Source organism: Cetorhinus maximus, chromosome 21, assembly GCF_964194155.1.
Source record: "Cetorhinus maximus chromosome 21, sCetMax3.hap1.1, whole genome shotgun sequence".
Classification (NCBI taxonomy): domain Eukaryota; kingdom Metazoa; phylum Chordata; class Chondrichthyes; order Lamniformes; family Cetorhinidae; genus Cetorhinus; species Cetorhinus maximus.
In genome coordinates this window covers 77,611,137-77,626,564 of record NC_135899.1, presented here as the reverse complement: position 1 = coordinate 77,626,564, position 15,428 = coordinate 77,611,137, and the positions used below count along the sequence as shown (strand labels likewise).

At 45.8% G+C, this 15,428-nt stretch overlaps 1 protein-coding gene across 1 annotated transcript in view; it reads left to right on the top strand.

Moving 5' to 3' along the window:
• Positions 1-290: 290 nt before the first annotated feature.
• The window catches only part of crybg2 (crystallin beta-gamma domain containing 2), a 54,956-nt gene continuing 39,818 nt past the window's right edge, over positions 291-15,428 (top strand). The window contains exons 1-3 of the mRNA XM_078566066.1: positions 291-544; positions 4,002-5,931; positions 9,263-9,310. Coding sequence (XP_078422192.1) covers positions 291-544; positions 4,002-5,931; positions 9,263-9,310 — 2,232 coding nt within the window. The remainder of the gene's footprint in view (positions 545-4,001; positions 5,932-9,262; positions 9,311-15,428) is intronic.

Genomic DNA, 15,428 nt, shown 5'->3' with positions numbered 1-15,428 from the left:
AGAGGGAGGGAGGGAGGGAGGGAGAGAGAGAGGGAGGGAGGGAGAGGGAGAGAGGGAGGGAGAGAGAGAGAGGGAGAGGGAGGGAGGGAGAGAGGGGGAGAGTGAGAGAGGGAGGGAGGGAGAGAGGGAGAGAGAGGGAGAGAGAGAGGGAGGGAGGGAGGGAGAGAGGGGGAGAGTGAGAGAGGGAGGGAGAGAGGGAGAGGGAGGGAGGGAGGGAGAGAGAGAGAGGGAGAGAGGGAGAGGGAGGGAGGGAGAGAGAGAGAGGGAGAGCGGAATCCAACCAGGTGCCCATGGCAGAGTCGCGTTCCCCGGAACAGGAGAAACCTGCGGGGCCAGTTCCCATTGCCCAGGCTGAGGAATGCCACAGGAATGCGGCGGGTGTACCGGGCACGCCTCTCCGTGACTCCAGTCATTACCCCGAGCCGGGATGCGGGAGGAGAGGAGAGAGCTGGAAACATCACCAGGGACACATCACAGCTCTCCAGCCGCGGGGCCCGGGCTACAGCCGCAACCTGGACAACATCCCCGAGCCACACACTGAAAGGTGGGTGCTCCACACACACACACACACACACACACACTTGGCCGGGACAAACAAACCTACAATACACCTTTTTATTTCTTTAAGAAAAAAAATAGCCAAAGTATTTTATTTGGGTCTGCTCTCTGGTAAATGTTTTACTCTGCTGCTGGGAGACTTTGTTAGAAACCTGGTGCTTTGAAGGGGTGTTATTGATGGGACCATCACTGTGGGGATTACTGGTACCTGCTTATTGTGAGGTTTACAGCGGCTGTGGAGACTTGAGGCAGTAGCTGTTCCCCCACTGATGCCCAGGCTGGGAGGGTGCGCCACAAACTATAGTCTAAACAAACTTACAGAAAAATGCACCTTCTGCACTGTCAGAGGAAGTTGATATTCTGCGTGTTTTTTTTTAATTCATTCATGGGGTGTGGGCTTCGCTGGCTGGGCCAGCATGTATTGTCCATCCCTAGTTTCCCTTGAGAAGGTGGAGGTGAGCTGCTACAGCTGCAGTCCATGTGGTGTAGGTACACCCACAGTGCTGTTAGGAAGGGAGTTCCAGGATTTTGACCCAGCCACAGTGAACGAAAGGCGATATATTTCCAAGTCAGGATGGTGAGTGGCTTGGAGGGGAACTTCCAGGTTGGTGGCTTTAAGGGATAAGGGAACCGTAGTTCTAGAGGATATCATCTGATGAGCTGCTGAAAGTGCCTGAGAGTGAGTTAAGTAATTGTGTGGGAGTTTGAGGAATTAGTGAATGTGAGAGTGAGTTTGAAGACTTACTGCCTCAGTTTGTGAGGGAGCCTGAGGAGCGACTGAGGGTCGGTGTGAGAGTTTGGGGAGGGGCTGAGGGTCGGTGTGAGAGTTTGAGGAGGGACTGAGGGTCGGAGTGAGAGTTTGAATAGGGACTGAGGGGCGGTGTGAGAGTGTGGGGAGGGACTGAGGGTCGGTGTGAAAGTTTGAGGAGAGACTGAGGGTCGGTGTGAGAGTTTGAGGAGGGACTGAGGGTCAGTGTGAGAGTTTGATGAGGGACTGAGGGTCAGTGTGAGAGTTTGATGAGGGACTGAGGGTCAGTGTGAGAGTTTGAGGAGGGACTGAGGGTCAGTGTGAGAGTTTGGGGAGGGACAGGGTCGGTGTGAGAGTTTGAGGAGGGACTGAGGGTCGGTGTGAAAGTTTGAGGAGAGACTGAGGGTCGGTGTGAGAGTTTGGGGAGGTGCTGAGGGTCGGTGTGAGAGTTTGGGAGGGACTGAGGGTCGGTGTGAGAGTTTGGGGAGGGACTGAGGGTCGGAGTGAGAGTTTGGGGAGGGACTGAGGGTCAGTGTGAGAGTTTGGGGAGGGGCTGAGGGTCGGAGTGAGAGTTTGGGGAGGGGCTGAGGGTCAGTGTGAGAGTTTGGGGAGGGACTGAGGGTCAGTGTGAGAGTTTGGAGAGGGAGTGAGGGTCAGTGTGAGAGTTTGGGGAGGGACTGAGGGTCAGTGTGAGAGCTTGAGGAGGGGCTGAGGGTCGGTGTGAGAGTTTGAGGAGGGACTGAGGGTCAGTGTGAGAATTTGGAGAGGGAGTGAGGGTCAGTGTGAGAGTTTGGGGAGGGACTGAGGGTCGGAGTGAGAGTTTGAGGAGGGACTGAGGGTCGGAGTGAGAGTTTGAGGAAGGACTGAGGGTCAGAGTGAGAGTTTGAGGAGGGACTGAGGGTCGGTGTGAGAGTTTGAGGAGGGACTGAGGGTCGGAGTGAGAGTTTGAGGAAGGACTGAGGGTCAGAGTGAGAGTTTGAGGAGGGACTGAGGGTCGGTGTGAGAGTTTGAGGAGGGACTGAGGGTCGGAGTGAGAGTTTGAGGAGGGACTGAGGGTCAGTGTGAGAGTTTGAGGAGGGACTGAGGGTCAGTGTGAGAGTTTGAGGAGGGACTGAGGGTCGGTGTGAGAGTTTGGGGAGGGACTGAGTGTCGGTGTGAGAGTTTGGGGAGGGACTGAGGGTCAGTGTGAGAGTTTGAGGAGGGACTGAGGATCGGTGTGAGAATTTGGGGAGGGACTGAGGGTCGGAGTGAGAGTTTGAGGAGGGACTGAGGGTCGGAGTGAGAGTTTGAGGAGGGACTGAGGGTCGGTGTGAGAGTTTGAGGAGGGACTGAGGGTCGGAGTGAGAGTTTGAGGAGGGACTGAGGGTCGGTGTGAGAATTTGGGGAGGGGCTGAGGGTCGGAGTGAGAGTTTGGGAGATGCTGAGGGTCAGTGTGAGAGTTTGAGGAGGGACTGAGGGTCGGTGTGAGAGTTTGGGGAGGGACTGAGGGTCGGTGTGAAAGTTTGAGGAGGGGCTGAGGGTCAGTGTGAGAGTTTGGGGAGGGACTGAGGGTCGGTGTGAAAGTTTGGGAGGGGCTGAGGGTCGGTGTGAAAGTTTGGGAGGTGCTGAGGGTCGGAGTGAGAGTTTGGGGAGGGGCTGAGGGTCGGTGTGAGAGTTTGGGGAGGGGCTGAGGGTCGGTGTGAGAGTTTGGGGAGGGGCTGAGGGTCGGTGTGAGAGTTTGGGGAGGGGCTGAGGGTCGGTTTGAGAGTTCGGGGAGGGACAGGGTTGGTGTGAGAGTTTGGGGAGGGGCTGAGGGTTGGTGTGAGAGTTTGGGAGGGGCTGAGGGTCGGTGTGAGAGTTCGGGGAGGGACAGGGTTGGTGTGAGAGTTTAGGGAGGGGCTGAGGGTTGGTGTGAGAGTTTGGGAGGGGCCGAGGGTCGGTGTGAGAGTTCGGGGAGGGACTGAGGGTCGGTGTGAGTGTTTGGGGAGGGACTGAGGGTCGGTGTGAGAGTTTGGGAGATGCTGAGGGTCGGTGTGAGAGTTTGGGGAGGGGCTGAGGGTCGGTGTGAGAGTTTGGGAGGGGCTGAGGGTCGGTGTGAGAGTTTGAGGAGGGACTGAGGGTCGGAGTGAGAGTTTGAGGTGGGACTGAGGGTCGGAGTGAGAGTTTGAGGAGGGACTGAGGGTCGGTGTGAGAATTTGGGGAGGGACTGAGGGTCGGAGTGAGAATTTGAGGAGGGACTGAGGGTCGGAGTGAGAGTTTGAGGAGGGACTGAGGGTCGGTGTGAGAGTTTGGGAGGGGCTGAGGGTCGGTGTGAGAGTTCGGGGAGGGACAGGGTTGGTGTGAGAGTTTGAGGAGCTACTGTCGAATGAGCAGGCGTTGTGTGCTTTGGACTGAGCTTGCCTAGTTTCATTACACAGTGCGTCTTTACAGACAGAGTCACTAATAAATTTATGGTCTCTCGTTTTGGATTCCTCGCAAGTGGAAATATTTTCATCACATGTACCCGAGAGATTCCCTTCATAATCTTTAAAGAGCACTATCAGGTCTCTTGTCAGCATTCCCTTCTCCACTGAAAAAATCCCCAGGTTATTGACATAGTTTTTTTCAATAAATTAAAGTGTTCTTTCTCTTTGAAGCATTGAATCCAGCGTACTCGTGTTTTGAATGTCTGTGCTGAAACACTTTCTAAAAACAAACTATTTAATGTTTCTTTCAGCAAAACAAGTCTTCTAAAGTTGGTGAGCTTGCCACGGCCAGTTCTGCAAGCAGGAGGCATAGAAAGCAACCGAGAGAATACAGGAAAAGTGGGAATTGATAACTTTGGGACAATGAACACTAGCAGCCAACTCGGAGCTGAAACTGCTGAGCACCTTTCCACAGATGTGTCTTCTCAAATTGCGGGGAGTCCTGACTCCTCACTTACCTCAAACAGCAGGGTGCAGCAACAGAGTAATGGAGGGCCCAGTGGCACCAGGAGTGGAATGTCAGGATCGCCAGATAGCTTCTTGCGACTGAGCATTGCAGATTCGAAACACAAAGTTTCTGCAATATCGGTTACAGGTGAAGGCGGTGTTGTGAATGGACGTGATCTCCCTCTGTCAGGCAATCCAACACAGAGCAGCACCGCAGAAAACATTGGCAGCCACAGCACCGTGAATTCGGTTCTGTACGTCAGGGAAATTGGAAGTGATTCAGCTCAGCAGCCCAGCAAAGTGTCTCAACTTGATAGAGGTGATGTGTTGCAGAATGTGAATTCCTCTGGACGTGCTCAACTGATAAATACTCTCCATCAACTGAACCCTGATCAGAATGGTCTTATTTCTAAAACACTTCTCTTTCCAATCAGTGAGGAAAGTGTACCTGCCAAGTTGACATTGGATCAAGTCCCTGGACCACAGCCAATTAAATCCCCTCTCCTAAATTCTGAAAATGGGTCACTTCAAAAAACTCTAAAATACTCTTTGGACTCCTTCACCACTGAAAAGCCTCTTCTCAATTCAAAAAGTGCTGTTGTTCAAAATCCTGCAGAGGATTCAAAAGATTTCCAGGCCAGAAGCTCCATCATAGTTAATCCAGGGTCTCAAGCACAGACATTCCGGTATACATCCGAGAAGACAGGACAAGAGGAAAGTGGTGATCAACAACTCCAATCAACTGGAAGCCTCATTCTAGAGAATGAAATGTCTTCCACTGACATCTTCATTCAAAATCAAAGAGAGAAATGGCCTGCAAATGTCTCAGACGACCCTGATGGTCTATCAGAAATAGATGGGTTTGCAGATGCCATTCGTAACTTGGATTCTCCAATGCTCTTGAGTCGTAACAAAGGTCCTAGAAACCAGAGAACACTTTGCATCTCTCCTCCTTTTGCCACATTGCCTCCAATAGAAGAGGATCAAACCAATCCAAAGAATCCTCTATCTTCTCCAAACGCTGAGAAACCACAGCAGCTGTCAGGCATGCTGGTTACCGATGGAAAGCCTTTGCCAAGCCTCCCTTCCCAACCTGTTTCACCAGTCCCTCGAATAGATTTCTCAAAGACTCCAAAAAAAGAAATTCTCACCCCTCTGGAGATGATGAAGATGCAACTCGAGGAGAAGCCCAGAATTGGCATCCAACGTGCATCTGCAGAGAACAGCATAGTTTTCCAATCGAGTCTTCTGGGAAGGACCAACCTGGCATTCAATGCAAATTCAGAAAACAAAGAGCCTCTTGGTGCAGAAAACAAATGGTCTCGACTTAGTAACAGCATGTTGTACTCCAACTATAAGAAACCCCTAGAGCCTTTCTCTAGCTCATCGGATCATAGCCTGAAATCAATAACTGCGAGTTCAATAAGTCCATCGACTACATTGCCAAATCTTATACACAGAAATTTGTCATATGAAGGTGGCGGCACAACAACAATGGCCACTGACCAGCAACCAACAACTTTCATTGCTAGCATGTTTGAAGGGGGTTTGATGGATACTAGAAGGCCCAGTCTGCCCTCCAGCATCTCTGAAAGGCTGATGACTGGGTACTCCAGTCTGTCAGATACTGGCAGGAACCTTCAGTCCAGCAGACTTTCTTTACCTTCTGATTTAGGACAGCATGCAATTGCTAATGGAAAACCAAGAAGAATCACAGCTTTTCCAGATGCATGGGTGAGTAGAAAGTTTATCCCCTCTGTTTTTTCCTGACAATTCCCATTCCTGATCACTATACAGGGATTCTGTGCATTTTCCTAATAATCTGCCTATTCCCACCCCTAACCTTCCTTCGTCTTCCTCCACCACCCTCACACTTGCTGTGCCCTCTAATTTGATATCTTCAGCAACTTTTGATATTGGTCCTCCATGCCCATTCCAAAATTACTTATGTATGTGATGAGCTAGGTCCTAACACATACTCTAGGGCACACCATTAGCTTATATCACCAACTCTGAAACAACCACTTACTCATACTTGACCCAATACCCCTTGTCTGAATGCCTCAATAATGTTAATCGGATCCATGCCATGGTATCAATACATTGTATCTGTTGGTAAGACCAATGCTAACTGGGTGACTGGTCTGCTCATATTTTGCACGTGTGTTGCTCCCAATCTCTAGCCAGTCAAAGAGCTGCATCAGGAGGTGTCTGGGGAGCATCCCTTCCTCCAAACAAGAAACAAAGCATATCACACAGGGTTCCTTACTTTCATTGAATGTATTCATAAAGGTTTCATCACATGGCCACCCGTCATCAATTACCCCACCCCCACACTCTTGCCACTCATGCCCTGACACGGTCACCCTTGCAGCCACACTGATTGAGAAATGAATGAACTCTTTCTTTACCCGATTGGATGATTCTCAACTTCAACCAAACAGTTTTTTATTCCCACCTCCAATATTTTTGTATCTAGTAAGTGAAAATGTTCAAAGAATGAGGAGAAACCCCACCGCCCCCCACCATAATTTTGTTAATGGCGTGATGATATTTCTTCAGGACCAGTAACCTGGAGATCAGTTTTCAATTCCTGGAGACTCCAGGACAATTCTGGAGAACTGACTTAGATTGCAGACCAGGAAATGCATCATTTAGTGTAGTGACCCATAAAGACCAAGTTCCTAGCTCAGTCTATGAGTGGTGTGTTGGTAATAGAGTCCATAGTTACTCCAGAGTCCCTGGACGGGCAGGAAGGTGTTCACTAGAGTTTCCAGGGCTATCTTGTCACTCCTGTCAGAAATCACTTGGGTTTGGGCATTAGGTGAGAAGAGGATCAGCTTGGTTGTGATGCCACCCGCTATCAAATAGTCTTTTGATACTCATTCCCTAGGCTTCCAAAGAAAGAGTGGCTACATAGGTGAGGTAGTGAGGTTGACTTACCCCTGTAATGCCTGTATCCCAGCTGGTATCTAAGCAAGCATTAGTAACTTATGTATATTTGGGACTCGTTGAAGACTTGAATCATTGTTGTCCATTTTTTGACACACTGTGATGAAGGAGTTAAACATAAACATATCACCAGAAAGTGCATAAAATCTTTCACTCGTAACAAATTTCATCATGATTAAGATTCTTTCCCTCTCTAGGCAATGCAAATTTTTCTAAACATTTAATGAAAATGGTGTGGTTTTAAGGCCTAGTGAGACGCAGCAACATATATATATATATATATATATGCATGTTTGCATAATGATGAATGCTCTTTGGGTACCCAAGTTAATACCTGTGCTCTGATGTACAGGTTCAGTGGAATTTAGAGAATTTTCAACCTGCACTCTATCAATGTTGAAAAATATGTCACCAAACCACTCTTTCTATGGAGCTGGATACCTACATATGTAAACTCAGGCTGTAGCTACTGCTCTCCAGGAGTAGAACCAATGTCAACTCGAGGAAAGTGCAGACATGCTGACAGAACATGGAGTTAGTTTTGCCCCATGAAATGGCTTCATTGGATTTGACATTATTCAATAAACACAGGCAATAAAACTAATGAGACCTTGCATTTCTGCAGCACTCCACATATACAGAAACATCCCAGAATGCCATCCACAATCAGAATCGGGCGAGGGTATATAACGGGCAGCCAATGATCTATTGCCTGTTCTACTCCCCGTCAGAATCGAAAGTTTAATTTAGTGCTTTCAGGGAAGGAGGGAAGAAAATAGGAATGGGAAATGGAGGAAAGGAGGGGAATTATTTTGAAACTGTTCCTTGGTTACATTGTTCCATTTTCTGGTCCAATTTTCCCTCAAGATGTTTTGACATAAACCAGCCCATATCCATTCTACCATTCCCATGCCACTCCATTGGCTGCCACTCCTCTGGCCCCCTGTGTCCCTGGGAACTAACTCCAAGGGCTGGAATTTTCTGTCCCGACACAGGGCCAAAGTGCGTCAGGTGGGCTTTAAAAATGCAAAAGTGGAAAAGTCTTCAGATGCATTAGGATACATTATACCCTATATTGTACATTATCTACTGGATAAAGTGCTATTATGCATTGTACAATATTGAAATCCAGGTCTGAGAGTGTGAAATGTCCCCATTGTTTTGATTTTCCCTTTTAAGTTCACCTCAGCCATCTGTTTGGCTGTTTCAAAGCTTTCCCAGATGGCTGAGCTTCTGGGTGTGTTCAAAGACTCTAATTGATTCTGCTCAGGAGGGTTTGTTGACACAGCTGTCAAGGGGAATGTGTGCTTGTTTATTTTGACAGATTTGTGAGCTTTTAAGAGGATAATTACTTTTAAGTGGCTATTCAAGTAATGTTTATTATGATAGATTTATAAGCTTTCCAAAGGAAAAAAATCAGGGGAGGGTGTATAGGTTCATTGTCCATTTTATGTACCCTCTGATATTAACTCTTGATAGATTATGGCCACATAAGAGATGTTTACCCTCCTGTACCTCATCTAAGTGACCATTCTTCAAGTATCCACCTAGAAGTAAGTGGTGACAGGTCATTTGTCTATGAAATCTATCAGCACTGAGCCCAATCCTGCCCTTGCTACAACATCCTCACCTGTGCACATTCTGACATGAGTCATTTGATTGTAATGAGGAGCAGGAATCCTTTTATCTTCTTTTTATCACGGCTAATTTTGCCATTTTGGTCACTGCCCTGAGTGAGATTATTAACTCTGAGCAGGATATCAGCCACTCCTACTTTCCATTGTGTGTTCCATTTTGCATTAATTAACTGATCCCAATTATCACTCCAGGCTCTTTTGACTTAAATGGTTTAACCATCAGTGGGGCTCCAGGGAATGTTGATGCAGCTGATTAAAGCAAAGTAATGATTTTTTTAAAAATTTTGTGTGTGTGTGTGTCTACTCAATTTTCTGGGAGAAGAATTATTCTTGACATCCAAGCTAATTCTTTGATTATGCATGCTACAGTCACACCCTCTATTTCAACCCTCAGTGCCCACTTGACAGGAGCTGGTGTCATTCACTGTGAAACAGCTCTAATTAATCAAAAGTTTCATATATATTTTGCTTTACAGAAACGCATACCGAAGGACCAGGGAAAAATTAACCCACGACCTGGCAAGGTAAGAATTACAAATTGCATGGGAAGTTTCTTAGCTCTGCTCAATTCAAACTAAATGTACGTTTCACCTGGGTGCACTTCAAGTAGCCTTGATCCTCTTTCTTTGTTTCTTTTATTGATGCTACAAGGGTCAGCGGCCCTTGGAGATTTCATCTGATGACCCTCTATGGGCCCCAGTGACACCATCCTGCTCCCTCTTTGTTGTGTGAAAACCCCGACTCATCACTCTATTTTCTATTCTGGCTCATTCTTTCCCAGTAACATGCCCTTCCCCCTGCAACATCCCACCCATCCCATCAGTTTCCCCTTCGTTCAGGACCTGTTTTTTTTCAAAAAGAAACAAGACCAACTACCAACAAGACTACCACTTTTTGATCTACCTTGCCTCCATGATGATTCTTCAAGCAAGTGGTCTCCGGCATGACAGATGTTTCTCAATTTAAAAGAAAAATAGCCTAGGTGCATGTTAACATCTACCCTTAGCCAACAAGAGTCTTGATAATCTGATGCCATTAAGTAGTTCCTGTGAAGACAAGTTGATGCCATTCAGAGAGATTCCTTATTCTTTGATGGAATACTTGTGTCACTGACGGGGCCAGCATTTGTTGCCCATCCCTAATTGCCCTTGAACTGAGAGGTTTACTGGGCCATTTCAGAGAGCAGCTAAGAGTCAACCACATTGCTGTGGATCTACAGTTAAATGTAGGCCAGACCAGATAAGGATGGCAGATTTCCTTCCCTAAATGACATTAGTGAATCAGATGGGTTTTGATGACAATCCCATGGTCACCATTACTAAGATTAGCTTTCAATTCCAGATTAATTGATTGAATTTAAATTCAACCATTTGCCATGATGGGATTTGAACTATGTCCCCAGTGCATTAGACTGAGCCTCTGGATTACTAGTCCAGTGATATTACCACTAGCCCACCGCCGCCCCTGGAGCGCATGTCATAAACCAAAGGACAGAATTAAATAAAAACTGTTTAAACAGAATGGGCAATGCAATCTGTGTCATTCATGTGATGGCATCCACAGTGCAGCATGCACTTCAATTCAGGAGCAATTCAATCGATGAAATAGTTCTGGACACCATATTTTAGGAAGGTTGTCAGAATCTTGGAAAGGGTGCAGAGGAGATTGACCAAAATGATACCCTGGGATGAGGGACTTCAGTTACATGTAGAGATTGGAGAAACTACGATTGTTCTCCTTAGAGCGGATAAAGATAAGGGAACATTTAAGAGAGATGTGAAGGGTTTTGAAGAAGTAAATAAGGAGTTTCCAGTGTCAGAAGGTTCGGTAATCAGATGAAACAGATTCATTGTAATTGCCAAAAGAGCCAGAGGGTTAATGAGGAGGATTTTTTTTTATGCAGTAGGTTATGATTATCTGAAATGATCCTGAAAGAATGATAGAAGCAGTATTAGTAATAACATTCAAGGAAGAATAGGATAAATACTTGGGAGAGAATTGCAGGGCTGTTGGAAAAGGAGCAGGGGAGTGGGACAAATTGGATAGCTTTTAAAGAGCTGGATCAGGCACAATGGGCCAAGTGGCCTCTTCCTTTGCTGTAAGATTCTATGAGTGAAAAAAAATGGCAGAAACATTTACCACTAGAAACGAAAAGTTAAGAGCAATGAACTATGAACCAGGAAATGCAAAATGTTTATATTTGATAAAGAGATTCTATTTTATACAAGCCACGGGCAACTGAAGTTTATCAAAATGAATCATAGTTCCTTTCACCCGCTCAGGACTTCCTAATCAATAACTTTTTGGAAGTGTCATCACAGTGCCATCAGTTATTTAGTGGGTAAACGTGATAACCAGTTTGTACACAGCAAAGTCCCATGGATAGAGGTGGAGTGAATCAATAGATAATGTTTTGAAGGAGGAAGGTTTGTCACATCAACAGGAGGTCGCTTTTGTTCTTCATTCAATAGTGTCTTGGGATCTTTTACCTCCGCCTGAGAAGGCAGATAGTCTTAAACTTCTCCAAACTTCTTACGGTTTTGGATTTATTCACAAGGACATTACAAATGTAAATCTTTAAACTCTACAGCCCACCACCAGCATCAATAAGTGTTTATACTCTTTTTGAAAACAAATAAAAATAAACAAATGATCAACCCATTTGAAAGAGAAGTGTCTCTTATACTCTTCTGAGTACTGATGAACAAGTAAACAAATTAACTAAATGAACAACTCCTTTAAAAGGGTATTGTGACTAAAAAAAAAATCAAGCCAGATAAATGTTATTTCCGTACCTCCCAAGTCCTGGAACAGATTTTGATCACTTGCCCTTCCCAACCAGAGGAAGATGTCAAACCAAGTGAGCTACTCAAGTCAATCAGGAATAGAATCTGCAGGATTTGGACATAGTGTGAGGAGACCCCAAATGCAATTCTAACCTATTGCCTTAACCACCTGGCCACTACTATAGATGCAAAAGGTGTTATTAATACAAAGAAGCAATGCATTAGATGTTCCGTAAACCAATGGCAAATATAGGATATTTGCACAAGTAATTATACAATGAGTGCCCCTCCACCTGTTTAAGCTTAACCTTAATTTATACAATTAACAGTCAGGACCTCGGTTTAACATTGTGTCTGAAAGATGGCACCTCTGACAGCGCAATATTCCCTGGAACCAAATTATCAGCGTAGACTTTGGTGTAAGCCCAATACCTTCTGACATCAGGTGAATGTTCTCATCATTGAGCCAAATGGAATACTTACTGTTGTGTAAGTCAACTTCCTTTTATAAAGAGGAGCTGGATGAGTATTTAGATTAAAACAAAACCGAAGTTTAAAAGAATGATTATGGACAGAAATGTCTAAACACTTCTGAAAACTGCCTTTAGGAGTCTGAGCAGGTCATAGGTAGAATACAATCAGCCAGTGCAAAATTCAGTGTGTTACAAGGAAAGCTCATGGCTTTGAATAACCTCTGCAAAATACTCTGAAAATTCCCTGCTTTTTAAGAAAATTATAGCCTGTACACAAGAATAGACAAGTTTTTCCTCTCTCAGCAAAGTGTGGTTGCTCCAGTAAGACTATTCATGTCATGAAATTTCCCAGAGGAAATTTACGGAAGAGAGGGCTGAGATTCAGACACCAAACAGGAGTTGGAAGGGGTAAGCAAAAGGGAAGAAGCTTTAAAAGTTTCAGACAGATGCCAGAAGGTGGAGAGTTGCTGAAAGATTCTTCCACCCAAACGGCCAATGTACTGAAAACAAACCTCATCCCAGCGATATTCAAACTCATGCAGTGATTCCCCACACTCTTCTCTCTAGAAAAAGAAAGGTTGAGAGATGACCTGATGAAGGTCTTTGATCCTATGAACAGGTTTGATAGGTAGACATAGATTGGATGTTTCCACTTGTGGAAGAGACCAGAACTAGAGGCCGTAAATATAAGCTAGACACTAATAAATCAAGAAGAAATTTAGGAGAAGTTTCCTTAGTCAGAGAGTGGTTAGAATGTGGAACATGGTACCACATGGAATAGCTAAAGCGAATAGCATAGATATACGAATAGTCATTTGGTAGTACATAACTTGAGTTTTGCTGAAAAGTAGAGACATGCTGTCTCAGTTTTTAGTCTTATATTCATCAGGACAGTTCACAAGAATTTTCCAACAGTAATGGGGGAACATCAATTTATACTGCATGAGAAGAGCATTTGATTGGTTGGCAAGTGGACTCTGATTGGTGGACCCGCCTCCACCAATCAGAGTCCACTTGCCAACCAATCAACACTCTCTTCTCATGCAATATAAATTGTTGTTCCCCCATTACCAGAGCCATCCCTATGGTACGGTGAATCCCTGGGCCCCTCACTTTGGGGGGGACCCCCGTGCTTTGACATCAGATGTAATACAGTCTGTAGGTGCATACCAGCTGATTCGCTGTCTCTCGCACTCTAAGCTGGTGGATATAAGCGAATAAACGAAGCTGGTATCCCCTCTCCAAAACTCATAAAAGGGTAGAAGAGAAAGCAGGTTAAAACCACCTGAACTGGGATAAATCCCTGTCAAGGCAGCAGGTCCAGTGGCCGGAAGCACGACGCGGGCTCAGCACCGTCTGTCACCCCTGGAGACCGCAGTGTTGACCTCGGTGGCAGCGGCAGAGCAGCTTTTATTCCAACTCTCATCTAATGCAGAGGGGCAAGATGAACTATTCCAAACTAGTTAGTGTCTTTAAAGCCAGCATTCAGTGCATAGTGTCCAACCTGTGGGGTAAGTCACTCACTTGCTGTGTTTATTTGTGGTCCCGGGCAATTGAAACTCTCTGCTTCTTATTTTTCTTCCAGTGAGCATTTGCAATGAACATTTGCTTAACGTTGGAAGATGGACTGTCGCTTTTTTAAAAGTCGAATTATTTATTACATTGTGTTTGTAATTTTTTTTTTAAAGTTGAGCACAGTGAATGTCCTCACTCTGACGTTTAGGCCAAACTTTTCCAGCCCTCTCTGCCAACCCCCACCAGCCCCCACCAACTCCCCCCCCACCCCCACCCCTCCCAGTGGCAGGTTCGGCAAGCCATTGAAATCTCCACTCACCCAAACGCGTCAGCGTGACCGGAAGATCCCACTGGCGAGAGGGGCTGAAAAATTCCGACCTTAGACCATAGGACCATAAGACGTAGGAGCATAGGGGCAGAAGTAGGTCATTCGGCCCATCGAGTCTGCTCTGCCATTCATTGATACTACGGCTGTTCTGATAATCCTCAACTCCACTTTCCTGCCTTTTCCCCATAACCCTTGATTCCCTTACTGATTAAAAATTTGTCTATCCCAGCCTTGAATATACTTAATGACCCAGCCTCTACAGCCCTCTGTGGTAAAGAATTCCATAGATTCACTACCCTCTGAGAGAAGAAATTCCTCCTCATCTCTGGTTTAAATGGGTGCCCCCTTACTCTGAGATTATGCCCTTTGGTCCTAGACCCCCCACCCCACCAGAGGAAACGACCTCTCAGCATCTACCCTGTAAAGCCCCTTAAGAATCTTATGTTTTAATAAGGTCGCCTCTCATTCTTCTAAACTCCAATGAGTACAAGTCCAACCTTCTCAACCACTCCTCATAAGAAAATCCACCCATACCCGGGATCAACCTAGTGAACCTTCTCTGGACTGCCTCCAATGCCAGTATATCTTTCCTTAGTTAAGGGGACCAAAACTGATCAAAATTGTTCTCCAGTTGGGATGTGGGCTGAGTTAGTAAAAATGTTCTAATGGAATCCCATAGGGATCATGGATTTCTCCTTAATGAAAGGAGAGCCAACAATTGTGTTCAGCCTTGGAAGCAAGGTGTCGTTTTACATGCGACACAGTTGTCACAGTCAATAGTGCAGTCCGTGCTTGTAACCAACTGCTCAGTAGCTGGGACGCTGCTGGTTCTCCTTTTCGCACACACGCTCAGGAGCCCATCCGTCAGCGGAAACTTGTCTAAAAATGTTACGGGGGAGTCCATGCAGTGTGATTTGCCCCAGGCTCTACAACCCCCTCAGGGATGGCCTTGCCCATTACTGTTGGAAAATTCTTGTGAGCTGTCCTGGTGAGTGCAAGACGAAAAGCTTTGATAGCATGTCTCTTTTTTTTCAGCAATACTCAAGCATAGATATCAAGGGGAAGCTAAGTAAGCACATGAGGGAGAAAGAAATAGAGGGATATGCTGATAAGGTGAGATAAAGTAAGGCAGGAGGTAGCTTGTAAGGGGCATGAGCTCCAGCATAGACTAGTTGGGCAGAATGGCCTGTTCCTATGTTGTAATTCAATGGACAAAATCAGATTATTTACGTATCTCTCCTGACACACTGAGAAATATTAGAAGCGACAGTTCTAATTAGAGCAAAACAAGTTTCCTGGCTATGACTCAGGTGATGTTTTAATTGCTCCACGGATTAAAGGACTTGCTCAATCAATCTTAGATAAACAATTCAGCTTCATCCTTTCCAACTAATGTCATGTAAGAATTAAAGCAAAACAGCAGCCGTGCAACACCCTCACGCAAATGCGGTGATGAGTCTCCAGGAACATATGAATAAATTACACAGTACCATCAGGCGGACAGATCTTCACAATGGGACAAAACTGGTCCTTCAAGTGA